At 37.3% G+C, this 16225-nt stretch overlaps 2 protein-coding genes across 3 annotated transcripts; both read right to left on the minus strand.

Annotated features, from left to right (window-relative positions):
• Positions 1 to 49: 49 nt before the first annotated feature.
• On the minus strand, positions 50 to 6753 carry seraf (Schwann cell-specific EGF-like repeat autocrine factor). 2 transcript variants are annotated; one of them, XM_079611327.1, is made up of 6 exons: positions 6719 to 6753; positions 4825 to 5103; positions 4608 to 4703; positions 4337 to 4441; positions 564 to 659; positions 50 to 366 (listed from the first exon to the last, which is right to left on the minus strand). In XM_079611327.1, exons 2-6 carry the CDS (start codon positions 5051 to 5053, stop codon positions 254 to 256), a joined length of 639 nt encoding a protein of 212 aa, XP_079467453.1. In that variant the 5' UTR covers positions 5054 to 5103; positions 6719 to 6753; the 3' UTR covers positions 50 to 253. The 2 variants fall into 2 exon arrangements, with proteins under 2 accessions (XP_079467453.1, XP_079467454.1); XM_079611328.1 differs by lacking the exon at positions 6719 to 6753 and having other exon boundaries at positions 4825 to 5116.
• A 1223-nt stretch (positions 6754 to 7976) lies between these two features.
• tmem106ba (transmembrane protein 106Ba) lies at positions 7977 to 14823 on the minus strand. The gene is made up of 9 exons (XM_079609396.1): positions 14687 to 14823; positions 13911 to 14097; positions 13657 to 13720; positions 13102 to 13261; positions 11812 to 11952; positions 11293 to 11342; positions 11131 to 11184; positions 8747 to 8896; positions 7977 to 8111 (listed from the first exon to the last, which is right to left on the minus strand). Exons 2-8 carry the CDS (start codon positions 14083 to 14085, stop codon positions 8776 to 8778), a joined length of 765 nt encoding a protein of 254 aa, XP_079465522.1. The 5' UTR covers positions 14086 to 14097; positions 14687 to 14823; the 3' UTR covers positions 7977 to 8111; positions 8747 to 8775.
• Positions 14824 to 16225: the final 1402 nt, after the last annotated feature.

Raw genomic sequence — 16225 nt, forward strand, 5'->3', positions numbered from 1 at the left:
CATATTTCTGACCTTTAAAACTTTAAAACAAGTTGCACACACACAATTTAGATTTTAACTTTATTTAATAAGTTGCACTGTACGCTAAAGGAAATTCAACAGTCAAAAACAAAAGTCATAATGTCATTAATGTACAATGTTAACATAGAGAAAACATCACACTTCACACATGTTTCAGTTTGGCTTCAACAAACAAGTAACTTTAGCACCAATATGAGGGAGCGATGGGGTCGGAGGTCAGACTGTTCTGACATCAGTAGAGCTTCTTCCTCTCTTCACACTGCGGGCCTAAGAACGGAGCTCGACAGCGACAGGTGTTCGGAGACACACACTTCCCCCCGTTCATACACCGCTTTTTACACACAGCTGCAGACAGACGGAGCAGATATCACTGGCTTCATTTTGTCAATTTTGAGTAAACTTATGGATTTACACACATACAACAGCATATAATAACTGCACGACAAAATACTAGAGCAGTTGAAGAGTCTTGCATATTCATATAAGATACATATCTTGCTTAATGCATATAAGAGTGTGTAGATCTTTGTGTCGTCACCCACCTGTGTGGCAGGCTCCGCCTATCCACCCGTCTGGACAGCTGCAGATTCCAGGAGCCACACAGCTGCCCCCATTCCTGCATCCCTGCGGACAGATCGCTACGGGAACAGAGATAAATGATCAACATGTGTCCCAGTCCCAGATACTGCACTCACATCTAGACACAACAACCCAAGAGAATGTACATGTAAATGATGATTAATTCACGAAAAATAACTTTAAACAAAACACACACATGGGTTTATGAGTGTATTTTATGTGGCTTAGCCTTAGACAGATCATTTAAATAACATTCAAATTAACTGGTTGCACTACATTAGGATACGCCAGAGGAAATAATATTTCAGTTAGAATAAAATGGTGATATTTTATTATTATTTATATACTTTTATAGTATTTATTAATTGTTTTGAATGACCTTTTATTTTTAATAGTCTTAGTAATGTTTTTATATGCTTTTGTCTTTATTCGTTTTTTTTATATTTCTATTCAGCTAGGCTATCATTTATTTTTATGTCAGTTTTAGTTGTAGCTACTTTTTAGTTGCCAAGACACCATTTAAAATTTTTGTTACACAAAACATTTTTTACGTTTAGGGTTTCCATTTGAAATCAATTAAAATATAAAGATTCGATTAACAAAAACAGTTTTTAATAGTTTTACATTTACTTAGTAAAGTAAATAGTAACAGTAACAAAATCATTGTGGCGCCATATTTAATTTTCGACTGGACTGAAAACGAGGCTGTGAGGGATATAATTGCAATGCGTTCAATGGTTAGTATCGTTGTTTAACAACATATGGTGCGATCAAGTCATCTCGTAGCCTATAGATCGTTTACGAGTTGAACGCACTTGAACGCCACCACAGCGCGTGAGCTAATTGCCTGCACAGAATATGATGGCATTATAATATAACAATGCAACATGTAACGATAAAGTTGGCAGTGGCTTCATAAATTAATTAAAAACATAAAAAAACAAAGTACACCTGATGCACATTTCTTTGTTCTTCATTTTCTAGAACAAGAGTTTAAGAACCTTACTGTGTTTTTTGTAATTAATTAAGAGAAAGTAGGCCTACTCCGCCATCTTACTTCGACGAAAGTGGCTTAAATGCACCTGCCGTCGTACGACTTCCCACCTCGTACGTATGAACTTCCCAGGAGGACTTGAACGCACCCATGGGCCCTACCGATTGTTCAGCTGACGAAACATCTTTCCAGAAAAAAAAAAACTCTCAGTAGACTCCATAAAAATCAAGCGTAGTGTTAGTTCTGGCAGGTCACGTTAGTCAAGCTCGCATCAGCTGACTCTTAGCTTATCCACATCTACCTATAGGAATATGACGCCTATCAGCTTATACATATATAAGCTCCTTCAGTATTATCAGCAGCTATCGCGTTTCTAATGAGCTAATTACCCTCCCCCATCCCCAGCTCCTCCTCTCGCCCAGTCAGGATTTGGCATTCTGATTCCCCTTGAATCAGAATAAATTCTCGAATTATGTTGTACTTTAAAATCTTTAATTAAATGTATTTGCATACATTCATGTTGGTTCTGTTCTGTTTAGGGGGTTATTGCTGCCCCCAGCTCTTATTCATGCTAGGCTGCATGGATGCGCAGGGAGTTCTCGCCCATAACGGAACCATACCGCCAATCCAAACTGTATGCTAATTGTCAATCATATTTGACGATAGTGGTCCTGACAGAACAGTTTTAAAGTCATCCAGAACCTTGAGTGCTGCAGTCGTGGCATCAGAATGCCGAAGATTAATTCGCCAGTGATTCCCTCGAGATTTTCTTTTGGGTTTTTATAATAGGGTTTTTCAATTTATGTGTAAGTTAAGGTCTGTGTTATCTATTGTTATGTAAGTTATGTATTGTAAACATAACTTTACAATACAGTGTAAATCACACTCACCCATACGAAAAACACACATTTTTAAGCTGTCATGTTTAGATAAGAATGTTTGGGGTAATTTACATTGTAGAGCAAAACATTAAATTATCATTAAAGTCTGCGTTTACCGGAAGTTGCAAACGACTTTTCTCCAGTGTTGTGACGTATTTCCAAGTGAAAGGGAATATTGAACAGAGGGCAGGGTTTTACTTTAGCGCTCCTCCTCTCCATCTCTTGCTCATCGCAGACTAATATGGAAGGCCAAAAGGGCCAAAACGTGTGAAACTGTCGTGTAAACACGTAATAACACATTAACACGCAATTTAAATGTAATTACGCGTTAACGCGTAAATTGCGTGTTAACGCGTCATTATGTGTTTACACGACAGTTTCACACGTTTTGGCCCTTTTGGCCTTCCATAGACTAACGTTTTGAGGGGAGTGGTTAAGCATTTTCAACCCACGCCGTCAAACCGACGTCATCAGAAAGGGAACGCCATTCCAGACCGGAAGTAACTTTTCAGATTTTGATTAAAGATTACCACGGCAGACAATTTTTTTCTTTGCATTAACTTGCACGGATTAATTGTTCACCACAAGACTAGTAATATGCGCTAACAAAGTAAATAGGGTCAATTTTGATTTCATGTCGACTTTAAGTTATGTTTACCACAGACTATATTTTACTCATAAATTGAAAACCCCATAGGAAAATCTCGAGGGAACCACTGGCGAAGTAGTCTTTCGGGTTGCAGCACTCCGTAAAGACTTTAAGCCTTCATCCGAAATCGCTTACTTCCTTTCTATATAGTAAGGCAAAAAACAGTATGCAACATAAGTATCTCCGAATTCACACAGTACTCATAAAAAAGCAGGCAAAAAGTACCCTGATGACCTACTACTGAAGTTGGAGATTCTGAAGTGTGCATACGATGAACACTTTACTATCCAATGAATGAGGCCACGAAAGAGTTATTATGAATGGCAGTGAAGTGATGTAACTGACACTGGTAAGTCACATGATAATAACAACATGGCGGATGTAGTACGTCCTTATTTGAAATAAGTACCTACTTAAGAGAGTGTGATTTCGGACGCAGCCTAAGTCTATCCCACACAGCCTCATTGTCATCTGTAAAACTCAGTATGGCATCTAATCTTACTATAAATCTTACTAAACTACAAGCTGACCAAGCAAAATTGCCAGCGCTAATTGCTTTGGCAATGGGTGGACTAACGCAAAATCCTTTATTTCATTGGTTAGCGCTCAAATGTCCCCACCTACGTTTTGATTAACCAAATTATTTCAGCCGGAAGCAGGCAATGAGATTAATATTTATGAGCCCATCAGCCTACCTAATACCCCAGACAGCAACATAGTGTCGCCCTCAGATCCGGTCCACATCTGGTACATGTCGATTCCACGCATACCAGATGTGGGCCGGATCTGGGCCGACACTATGTTGGTGTCTGGGGTATTAGCACGAGAGAAAAGCTATTAGTGTTTGACAATTGTAAGTTAATGCTGTTAAACACATGAAAATATTTGTAAAAAATTTAACATTTAGCGAAGTTTTTAATCTTGGTGTGTTTCACATTTTTCAATGTAAGAACCAACTGATATTTATGATTATTCTTCTGTTTATGTAAATTTGACACATTAAACATATTAAAGTTATATACATATATAATGTTATTAATATGTTAATATATATATATATATATATATATATATATATATATATATATATATATATATATATATATATATATATATATATAAAATATATAATGTTTCATTTATATTTATTTATAAATGTACTGCCATTATGGATTTGTGAAATATAAGTAAAACAAAATGGGATCAACAAACCATCTTGGCATCTGGAGCCGGTCCAGCTGGAGGGACAGATGCATTTTGCTTCTCCATTCACAGCAATACATTCACCACCGTTCCAGCAGCCACTTTCACACACCACTGACAAATACACACACACACACACACACACACACACACACACACCGACTGTAAATTTTCTGTGCTGTTGGACTCAAAAGTTATTTTTAAATTTTGTTAGTTAATTTTGTAGTATTCAACTTGCAAACAACATTTAAAAACATAATGTAAGCTAAATCACAGTTACCTTTGTGACAGTATTTTCCTCCAAATCCTGAAGGGCATCTGCATTTTCCAGGTCGAAGGCACACTCCACCATTTTTACACTTTGGATAACAGTTTGCTGAAATTGACACGGAAATCATGTGAGTAGAGGCCCCTTAAATATATAAAGCACAAGTTTGACACTCACACAAACACATTCCACTAAAATCCACTTCATAGCAAGTAACTTGAAACATCACCATATTGGCAGGTTTCTCCCTCGTATCCGCTTGAGCAGAAGCAGGTGTTGTTTCGGATGCAAATCCCGGCATGTTTGCAAGGAGGGTCGCACGTTGCTTTGGGGTCAAAGACAAAAGGAAGAGCCACCCCACGGGGCCCGTCGGACCCTCCCAGACAGATGCCAGCCAGAGCGGCAAGTGCCACCAGCAAGAGCTGCATGGACATACAGCAAAACACTGCCATTTTCATATCCACACTCTGACAAGGAACCAGAAAGACTGAAGAGTGCTGGTGAACGTCTGTTTGAACAGAATACTACACTGTAAATCACCTAAAGGACAGACATGGTACAGCAGGGAGCCACAGCTGGAAAAGTACTAACTGAGGAATGTGTGAGACAGGATTGAGAGACAGACAAGCTCAGAGTGTGTGTTTAGAGAAGTGTATGTGATTGTCTGTGGTTTATAGCTGTCCTTTGTGAGGTTTGTTTTGTGAAAGTCCATCAACAAGTGGTCCCAAAAGAACATTTGAGACCAAGCGACACTTTTTTCAAAGAAAGATAGTGTAATCACACTCTTCTAGTGACATATTTCACACACAAAAATATGGTTGTTTTAATTTTAAAATCACAGATATATTAAACAGTTATTGGAAAATGTTCCTAGTTAGGAACTTCATACATCCATTAAAATAACACTGACACCATTTGGTTATGAATAATTTACATTAAACAGTAGCAGCATTTGTTTGCACATGCCACAGATCAATAGTTATAGAGCCTAATTACATTACCAAAAAGGTCAGTCAGATTTTTTTATGTTTTCCAAAGAAGTATATTATGATCACCACAAATTAATTTATTTGATTATTTGTTATTATAGTAAAAAGCGTAGCATTGTGAAATATTATTAAAATTCAAAATAACTGTTTTCTATTTGAATATGTTTTACTATGTAATTTATTTCTGTGATGGTCAAGCTGAATTTTCAGCATCATTACTCCAGTCTTCAGAAATCATTATAATGCTGATTTGATGCTCGAATCTGTTGCAGTATAGCAGAATTTCTAAGAGGTAGGCCTATTTGTGAGTATGCAGTCTTTTATGAAGTCCAAACTGTGTCTTGTTTATGCTGTCGTTTAAAAGAAATTTCATATAGGCCTATTCACTTCGTTGATCCCAGGAAATGGATTCTGCAGATGTCTTGAGAATTTCCCTCCTCCTCAATGAAATTCCAAGTCCAACTGAGATTTCAGACCACGGCTCTCTGAATGACATGTATGTATTAACTAAAAAGGGTAGATAGGTAATAGGTAGATTTTTGATCAGTGGTTATTTGTAGTTTATGTGACATTGTTAAATGCTTTGTTGGCAAGCCTGACTCCAGCATGAGCATGCGATATCATAGATGTCAAACTTACAGTTATTGTTCTGTAAGGGAAGGAGTTATATTGTAACTCTATCTCAATCTTTCTGAAATCGGTGGTTCATTCATGGTAAAGGCATGCAGAAACATTTCATGGTCTTTGTTTCAGAGGCCCATTAAAGTGGGACCATGGGATCTGCTGTTCTGAGACATGAGAGGAAGTGAGCAGGAACTTTAATGACATCAACAGATGTGCAGAATCCGTCTTTCTTCAGAAGAAAGTGTAAACACGGCATAAATTACCTACGCACAGCACATTGAGAACACAAATGCATATGGGTACCAGTTGTGCCTGAACATTTCAGCTTTATGGCAAGACACCGTCCCAAATATTAGTGGTCATATTATTATGACTTCTTCCATGCCAGTTGTTTATCACGCAAATTATGTAAATGGTTACAAAACTAAAAGCTATTTTATCATTACTAAACTTAAACCTCTATTTCACCCCCCAATACCCCCTCTGATTGTGTTTTACCCATGGTTTTACCTCACTCGCGTCTATTCCTTCATGGTCTATTCCTGCATTGAAGTACCGCATTTTGTAAGCGCCATCTTGTGGGGTATTGTGACAGTCACACCACTTTTATCCACAAAATTAATGAACATTTATTATTGGGTTTTGACTAAAAGCATAAGAGACCAATTTTAATAAAAAATATATATATATTTAATAAGGTGTTATTTCAGGGTTGCCTACCCCAGGCTGCACTTATTTAATTCACCATAACATGAACACTAGAAAACAATATTATTATGACATTTTACTTGGGAGAGTGCTGAAATGCCCACAAAATACTTTAAGACAAAATATACATGGACACAAATTTCATCAAATAAATTTTATTTACTGATAAATCCTTCCAACATTAAAATTAAATATATTCATGTAAAAGTGCCATTCCAACCAAACACAATTAGCAAAAAGTTTAAAGTGAATGAGAAACATCTACATTATCAATTATCTACACACCAACACCAAGAAAAAAAAGATGGTTGAATTTAGTCAAATATGACAACAAAATGCACCAATTAACAGAAGTCCATTTCTTGATACAGAATCAATTACTTTCCTTCCTTTTTTCTATTCCCTTTTTTCTTAACTAATATATTCCACAGCTTCCTGTTGAGGTAAATTTATATTATATTTATATTTATTGACGCCTGATTCGTGGTCAGTGTTGTTCTTGCCTCAAATAGCCCACTTTGTTTTTGTTTTTTTAATTTTCATAATTTCAAAAGTAGTTTAGACATTCGTTCTAAACATTCCCTTTGAACATAAATTCTGGAAATAAAAAAAAGTTAAAACAGGCAAAAATTATTTGCAGTAAGAGGTTGAAAAATCCACAAAATGGAGTAATATAAAATTTCCATAAACTGAAGTACATAGTTTAGTCTGATACTTGTGGTTTCAGGCAAATAACATCCCATCAAAAATGAAAGCATCTGTTAATGGTTTTGTTGATATATGTCAATAACACCCTAAAAAAAAAAAAACAGAATACCTGCTCAACAAAGAGCTACCGGTAAATAACAGAATGATACAAGCATGACTCAATGTTTAAAATGTTTAAAAAGACAAAATAAACACACCAAAAGAATAATGGAGTAAAGTCGAAGTGGTTTAAGTGTTTGCAGATCTATGTAGAATATTATGCTGCTGTCATTCCTTTTCCAAAAATATACTAAAGTACATCTGTCTATCCAAGCAAAACCTCCGGAGCAATGCTGAATAATCAGTAATGATGCGGTAGAAAGGATATCAGCTCTCTGACTATAACTCGCTGATCAATCCTGATGTTACCACCCTACAGTACAGACTTCATTTTCAGGCATTCGTAACACTCAGGACAAGCCATTTTTTCCATCACCACATGAGAACATTAAAGGATAATTCCGGTATTTAACACCTTGAGTCTATATTGTAGTTTGTTTTGGATGAACAAGAGTGGTGGACAACATTTTTTTGACAATGGTTCCTCTCTCGAGTTTTTGACTATAAAAGAATTGGCCATGGACCCATTTAACATTGGAGTCAATGTGCATGTCCGAAAATGTCATTAAAACAGCCAATAATGTTCGTTTACAAAACTGTGCAACTCACCGAGTGATTAGTGATGTTAGTTGATGTTCCAGAAACAAAAAGTGTTGCGAAATACAGTTTCTGTCGTGTTTTATTCGTCATTTTGTAAAATCCCATTGTTGAAAAAATAGTTCCACTATAGCAAAATAAACGGATTGGAATCATATATTGCGACGATATATTGTTTATAATCATCAACGAACACCACTAACCACTCGGTGAGTTTAACAGTTTTGTAAACGAACATTATTGGCTGTTTTAATGACATTTTCGGACATGCACATTGACTCCAATGTTAAATGGGTCCATGGCCAATTCTTTTATAGTCAAAAACTCGAGAGAGGAACCATTGTCAAAAAAATGTTGTCCACCACTCTTGTTCATCCAAAACAAACTACAATATAGACTCAAGGTGTTAAATACCGGAATTATCCTTTAAGAATTGTGGGTCATACGTAGGGGCGTCACTGTATCACACTCATGCGTCCACGTGAAGAGGTGGTGTTTGAGCCGCAGTCCACGTACAGGTACTTTTCCTGAGACACCTGCTCAGCATGGCCAAAGTACACAGCGGTTACAGTCGTTCTGGAGAGACATTTTCTTTGTTAGTTGAAGTGGATAACAAAGGCATTAAAGGCAATTAAGGAATTATATTTTGCTCTTACTGTTTAAAACGTGTCCGCAAATGTCTTTTACCATTTTTTGGTTAAAGGTGCAGTAAGCGATTTCTGAGAAACACTGCTGACATTTGAAATCAACCCAAAGAGTCAGACCCCCTCCATTCATTGCCTACCCCATTCATCAATCTTCTCCTCACCATTCATCAGTGGATACATCCCCTACAGCTGATTGGCTCGCTCTATCCTCCCCAATCATCAGTGGCCACACCCCCTACTGCTGATTGGCTCACTCTATCCTCCCCCATCATGAGTGGACACCCCCCCCCTATTGCTGATTGGTTCACTCTATCCTCCCCCATCATGAGTGGACACACCCCCTACTAGTGTTCATTTCGTCAGACGAGACGAGACGAAATATGTTCGTCAACAACGTTTTTTCAATGACTAAGACGAGACGATGACGAGACTGCACCACTGTTCAAAAACGCTGACTAAGACTAAATTAACATGTATTATTGTTGACGAAAAAAGACGAGACGATTGTATTGCTTCTACTAAAGAAAATAATGCGCTCCGTCTCTACTGTTAAGGCTGATTTATACTTCTGCGTCGGACCTACGCCGGAGCCACTACGCTGTAGGCAACGCAGAAGTATTAATCAGCCTTTAGAATCCTGTGTGTGCGATCCATGGCAACGCTCTGTTTTTCATGGCAACGGTGTTTTATACTTAGCAGCGCATTCTACATTAGAATTCAAGCAAGCCATGTAATTATTTTTTTTTTTAAACATACGCACAGAGTGTTACATAAAATGGTGTGCGTAGAAAGAATTCGTCCACACGCCGCTCAAAAAAAACAAAAACAATCCTGAGCGCAAGTCCACCGTCTAGCACTAGGCAGGCTTTTTGTGTTAAATTCTATTTCCTGTCACTGCGCAGGCTCTTTTATTGTACATGACAGCCTAGTAATAATCCTTTTCTTTAAAGGCTTAGGTTATGTCCCGTTGACCGGTCCGTTGCATTACGATTAAAAGCAGTATCAATAAAATCACAAATGTGATGTGCAGTCAAGTTCGAGTGTGCGCTGTTTAAACGAGTGTTCTCACTGATACACTTGTTGTGGGAGTTTTGACAAGTTTTATAGTCTTGATATTGGTTCTTATTTAAAAGTGGTGACTGAAAAAACTCAGCACTCCCAACCTGAAACCTCCTCCCGTGCCTTTGTAACTTGTCAGTCGGAGTCTTTGGATGTTTATCAGAAATAATCTCAGTAATAATGTGTAAAAATAAAAATAATTTTTTTTTTTAAACTAAAACTTGACTAAAAGGAAAAGACTTTTAGTCGACTAAAACTTGACTAAGATACGTTAAGTTCTCTTTTGACTAAAACTAGACTAAAATGACGAGACTTTTAGTCGACTAAAACTAGACTAACCAAAAAAGATATGTAAATGACTAAATATGACTAAAACTAACAAGGACATTTGGCACAAGACTAAGACTAAATAAAAAATAGGTGACAAAATTAACACTACCCCCTACTGTTGATTAGCTCTCTATCCTCCCCCATCATGAGTGGACACACCCCCCTACTGCTGATTGGCTCACTCTATCCTCCCCCATTATGAGTGGACACACCCCCTACTGCTGATTGGTTCACTCTATCCTCCCCCATCATGAGTGGACACACCCCCTACTGCTGATTAGCTCTCTATCCTCCCCCATCATGAGTGGACACACCCCCCTACTGCTGATTGGCTCACTCTATCCTCCCCCATTATAAGTGGACACACCCCCCTACTGCTGATTGGCTCACTCTATCCTCCCCCATTATAAGTGGACACACCCCCCTACTGCTGATTGGCTCACTCTATCCTCCCCCATCATGAGTGGACACACCCCCTACTGCTGATTGGCTCACTATATCCTTTGCTACAAGCGTGTTGTGTTGCTCGGTCCGATCCTCTTTCAACAGCAGTTCTCAGGAATCACTTACTGCACCTTTAATTATTATATTATCTAAGATATACCATTCTTTACTAAACTTTGAAATTGAATGAACACAAAAATTAAAAAATACAACTACAAAAAAAACGGACTACAGTAACATTTTACTAAATATTTATCTATTGAAATACTTTTTTTAATGTTCATTTACATTAACTGTTTAAGCACACCGATTTACTAAAATAATACTTACTGCATCATGACAACAATGTTATGCACTTTAATTGACTGCATGGTACAGTAGTCACTGTAAAAACAGATACGCAATCATCACAATACGCATTTTAGAACACTGTAAGATAAAATGTATTTATGAAAGTTTTATTGATGTAAGGCGAGACTGGCAAATACTTACAATATGTAGCTCATCTCATTGGCTATGATAGTGGGAACAGTGTAATCAACCTAAAAATGAGACAATGACATTGATGACCGTTGTTATCTAAGTAATTACACACATAGAGAGAAACTCAGGTTGCAAAGTCATGTGACTAAATGAAACCGCTTAATTGGCAGGATGCAGGTAATTTTCGTTCTGTTATCTTAATGTTTGGCTTTACTTCCCATGTGATTTTCCTCACTATGAATACATATTTAGGCTGTATAATCAAATTTTATCAAATAAATGCAGCCTTGGTGCATTAAAAAATCGTACCGATCCCAAACATTTGAACAGCAGTTTATGTGCGTGTGTTAATGTGTTAAAAATATTCTTTATTTAAATATTTATATAAAAGTATTAGTCAAGTAATGTTTGCTGAAGTATAACAATTTGATATTAATAAATAGTTAAATAATTAATATATTTTCATATATCAACACACACACACACACACAATACCTCTGATCTAAATAAAAGCTGTTTACCACGCACCTGTCGCATATCCAGGGGGGTGATGGTGGTGACATTACTGATGACAGACTTTCCAATGACAGTCTTGTAGAATTGCACCTGGGCTGTGATGTTGGCCACATGTATTGGGTAGTAATTATTGTTGGTGATGTTAAGGGTATTCTGAGAAAAACAAAATACTGTTATTTAAAATTAGACATGACAGCAAAAAGTCTGATCAATCTCATTATCAAGTCCAATCCCTCCATTACAGAAAGAATAGAATCATAAATGAAACAGGTAATATTTGGTTAAAGGGGTCATATAATGCCATTTTTGTACAAGTTAATATGATTATTTAGGGTCTAAATTAAAAGTTTGTGATATACTTTAATTAAAAATTCTCATTAGTATTGTAAGAAAACACTCATTTTACCTAGTCAAAAACAGCTCTGTTTTCAGCACACCATTTAAGTGCATGTCTTTAAATGATAATGAGCTTTGTTCAGGCGTTTTGACACAACACACGTGGAGTGTTGCCTTGACAACAGTTGAGGAGGGTATATTTTGGAGAAAGAATGGCAGCAGGAGTCTCTGAGGACACATCAGTGCAACCGTATCAATTTGAACCGGAGTCGGACCCAGAACAAGATGACGGCCCCGAAGAAGTTCCGCCAATTAAGGCTCGAACAGGACGTTTCTGAATGGTTGGTTAACGTATTGTCACTTTGATCTATCTTTGTATGTACTGGCAGGGTAGAGTAGTGAGATATGAACGCAATGTGTTTACTGATGTATACGTTAGTTCAGTGACAGATTGATGTTACAGCTAATGGTCATAAAAAACTTTTTTTCGGTAAATGTAGGCTTGTCAGTGATAAATAAAGCTTTACACTCACTTCTTCTGGAGGTGCAGCAGGAACACGAATAAGCTGGTACCGATTCTTTTTTCAGGAGCAACTTCTTAACAAAACCAGCTTTATACTGACCCTCGTTTATAAAGCAGTCTGGTGAGAAATGATTCGCGCATGAACTATGGACTATGTTGACAGCTCGCTCAGGGCGGGTCTGTGTTGAAACGCTGCTGTCAATTAACAATCGTGGGAGGGGCGTCCGACCGTGTGACATCACACAGTCACACAGCTCGATATAAGACAAGTGAAAACATATAAGGAGATTTAAAAAACATACGATTTTTATCATATGATGGTTGTGTACAGGTACTGCCAACACACATTTCAGTACAATCAACTTGTAAAAGTGCATGTAACATTATATGACCCCTTTAACAATCCTGAAATACAAATTAAAAGGGCGTGCTATAGATATTACCGTGATATTTAGGTATATTATCCGCTGGTCTCGGTCATAAGTGACATAGGCTGACTTCACCCCAACATAAGAGACGTCAATAGTCCGAGGGAACAGGAAGAACACAGCCAGACCAGAAAGCAGCAGACACAGAAAGACGGATACAGACACGTACAATGTCCTGGAACAGTGCAAGAATACACAGTCGGTCATTATTTATATTTATATATACATACACAGTGTTGGGTTTAGGGTCTTTGGTTTAGGATCCAATTCTCACTATTAACTAGATGCTTATTAACATGCCTATTACTATGATATTGACTGTTTATTAGTACTTATAAAACACATATTAATGCTAATAATAAAAATAATGCACATAATTATTCTGCATGACCTTATTCTAAATCCCTTAATCCTACCCAATACCAAAACTGAACAACTACCTTACTATTAATAAGCCGTAATTAATCATTTATTGAGTTGTAGTTAATAGCTAGTTAATAGTGAGAATTGGACCCTAAACTAATCTGTGACCCCAATGTTTATGTGAAATAGATATTTAAACAAACTTACGTTCGTCTTGGCTTCAGCCTCTGGTCGCTGTATGGTATCAAAGCAACTAGCTGGTTTTCTTGGTCTGTGAGAATATCCAGGATAGGAAGTACACATGATTACAATAATGATCAATACAACTTATTGATGCCCCTTCGTTAGAGAACAGTTTAATAATGTTAAACGTTTAGATTTGCATATTACATTTTTGGGATACAAAGTACTGTATAGATGGATGGATGGATTAAAGGGTGGATGACAGACGGATCTGTTACCTCTTGGTATTCTCCCTGTCCCTTGACAAGTAGGACAGGTAACACTGTCTCTGCCTGTGAATTCAACATATGGAAACTGTGACACATCGTCTTTATTGTCTTCAGTGAGCGAGTCTTCTGTCAGGTTCTCCTGGTCCTCTTTTTGCTTTGGCAAGGAAAATAGAGACTTCCCCATGGTTGGGCTTGCCTTTTAAAAAAGAGAAAAGAAATCATCTGTGATATTTAGTGCATTACAATGCAAGTCATGAAAGATCTTCCATGTAGCCAATAGATCTTCATGTTTTGGTGAACGTAAGCACATATTTTCCACATGACTTAAAGTATGCAGCTCCAGGCTGTTTTATAACGAAATTTTATATAAGATAATACATTATGTTAATATCTCATTATGCAATCAAAATATTCTGGCTTTCCTCAACTAAACAATATATTTTCAGTTCCTGACAAACATCTGATATAAACACATGCTTAATGTGTGATGATATGCAAATGATAACACACAGCTGATATGAGAACACAATGTACGCCCGACGTTCTCGTGTTCTTGATACTGATGCTGTGTAACAATAACATGCATTAACTGCATTAACAAAATAATGCAATAAGTGCGATGCATTTAAAGAGCATTAACACACTGTCACGCACGCGACGAACATTGTTTAGATTGTGATGTAATCGCAAATGGGCCTAAAAACTGACCAAGTGCCATACGAAATACCTCATATTTCAAGGTACAATATGAAAATATAGTGAATAGGATATGAATTAAGGTTTACCTTTTTTGAAGGGTCCTGCCTTCTGTCTGTATAAAATTACAGTTGCTATATCGTTACTCTGTCCTGACTGTTATTCTCCCCAAGCCGTGTTTCAACAAGCCCCGCCTCGTGACATGACGCGCTGGTTTGAGATGCGCCTTTCTCCCATGGCCCTGTCGCAATATCCACACTACGCCCTAAGGTCTTCCTCGAAGTGGACACTTGTTGAAAGTGCAAGTGCGCAAGTGCGCAAGGGGCCGAACCTGTGAAGAGCAGAATTGGGACAGTTTTGCACACGTCACTTCTGTTGTGATCAGGAGAGCAAACACACGGTGAAGTTGATTAGGTTTGGTGTTTGTCTGGAAAACCAAGATTGTGATTTAATTATTAATTTCTTGTTATGTTTTGGAAAGTTTTTCATTCATAAATGCAGATGGTTTAAATCTAAACCCAACTTTAATCAGTGGATGAATGAGATAAACTCTTGTGCAAATCTTTAAAATTTGTTAAAAAAATCAGAAAGCCTTTAAATTGATGTCTCTTTTGGATTTGTTTAAATTAATTTAAAAGCCCCTTTTGATTTATATTTATTTTATTTATTTTTGTATTTATTTTATTTAATTATTTGATTGTTTTATTGTGAGTTTTCTGTTCTTTGTAGAAACAGCTTGAGATTTTAGGTTAGTTAGCAACTGTTTTGCTCCCCCATTCGTTAGCTGTTCGAAACGACACTACAAGGATTCTGGGTAATACCCTAAAGCAAAGTGAGTTCTGATGCGCACTTGCGAAAGGGGTGCATTAAGTGTGCTGATGAGCACCCCTGGAGAACAGAGAATCGGGATACCCTTCTTGCACCCCTTAGTGAGAACGCGCATTGAGGGGCACAAGGGCCCAAGTGCGGGTATTGGGACAGGGCCGAGGTCTACATCCTGCAAGACTTCAAGTTACGCCCCTTCATGTTACTCCCACTTCAAGTTGTTCACTGTTTTTTTTCCACAGACCGGTCTATGATGCACAGACCTGTAGGCTATGATATCAAAGTACCGAACAGACAGTTTTGTATGCTTTTGATTCGCTCTCGCGCGAGTTTAACATAAACAGAACATACTATGATTAAACTGACTTATAGCTGTTCAATAACCGAAATGCTTGTTTTTGGTAAAGCAAGCTGCAATCTGCATTAGTGCCAGATATAGGCCTACTGATAATGTATTGCAAGAAACCAATTGCAATGTATTGTTTTATTAATTATGCTTCCCACCTCAACTAAAGTGTGGAGCAGGCACTAATATCCTTTTGGAATTGGGCCCTTTTTTTTTATTTCTTTAAATATATATATTTTTAAACATCTTTTGTTTTCTTATTCCTATGCCTGATTTGATGTTGATTAAAAATGTTGACTGATATCAACAGCACTAAAGAACAGCTAAATGCACCACTGACAAACAAATCTTATGATTTTGAGACAAATGAACAACAAGCACACCCAAAATCTTTGAATTGAAAGGCAACACAATGAGGGTTAAAGGACAAATGAGGAATTGTCACTCAAGCATCACA

The sequence above is a fragment of the Phoxinus phoxinus genome (genome assembly GCF_949152265.1).
Source record: "Phoxinus phoxinus genome assembly, chromosome: 4".
NCBI lineage: Eukaryota > Metazoa > Chordata > Actinopteri > Cypriniformes > Leuciscidae > Phoxinus > Phoxinus phoxinus.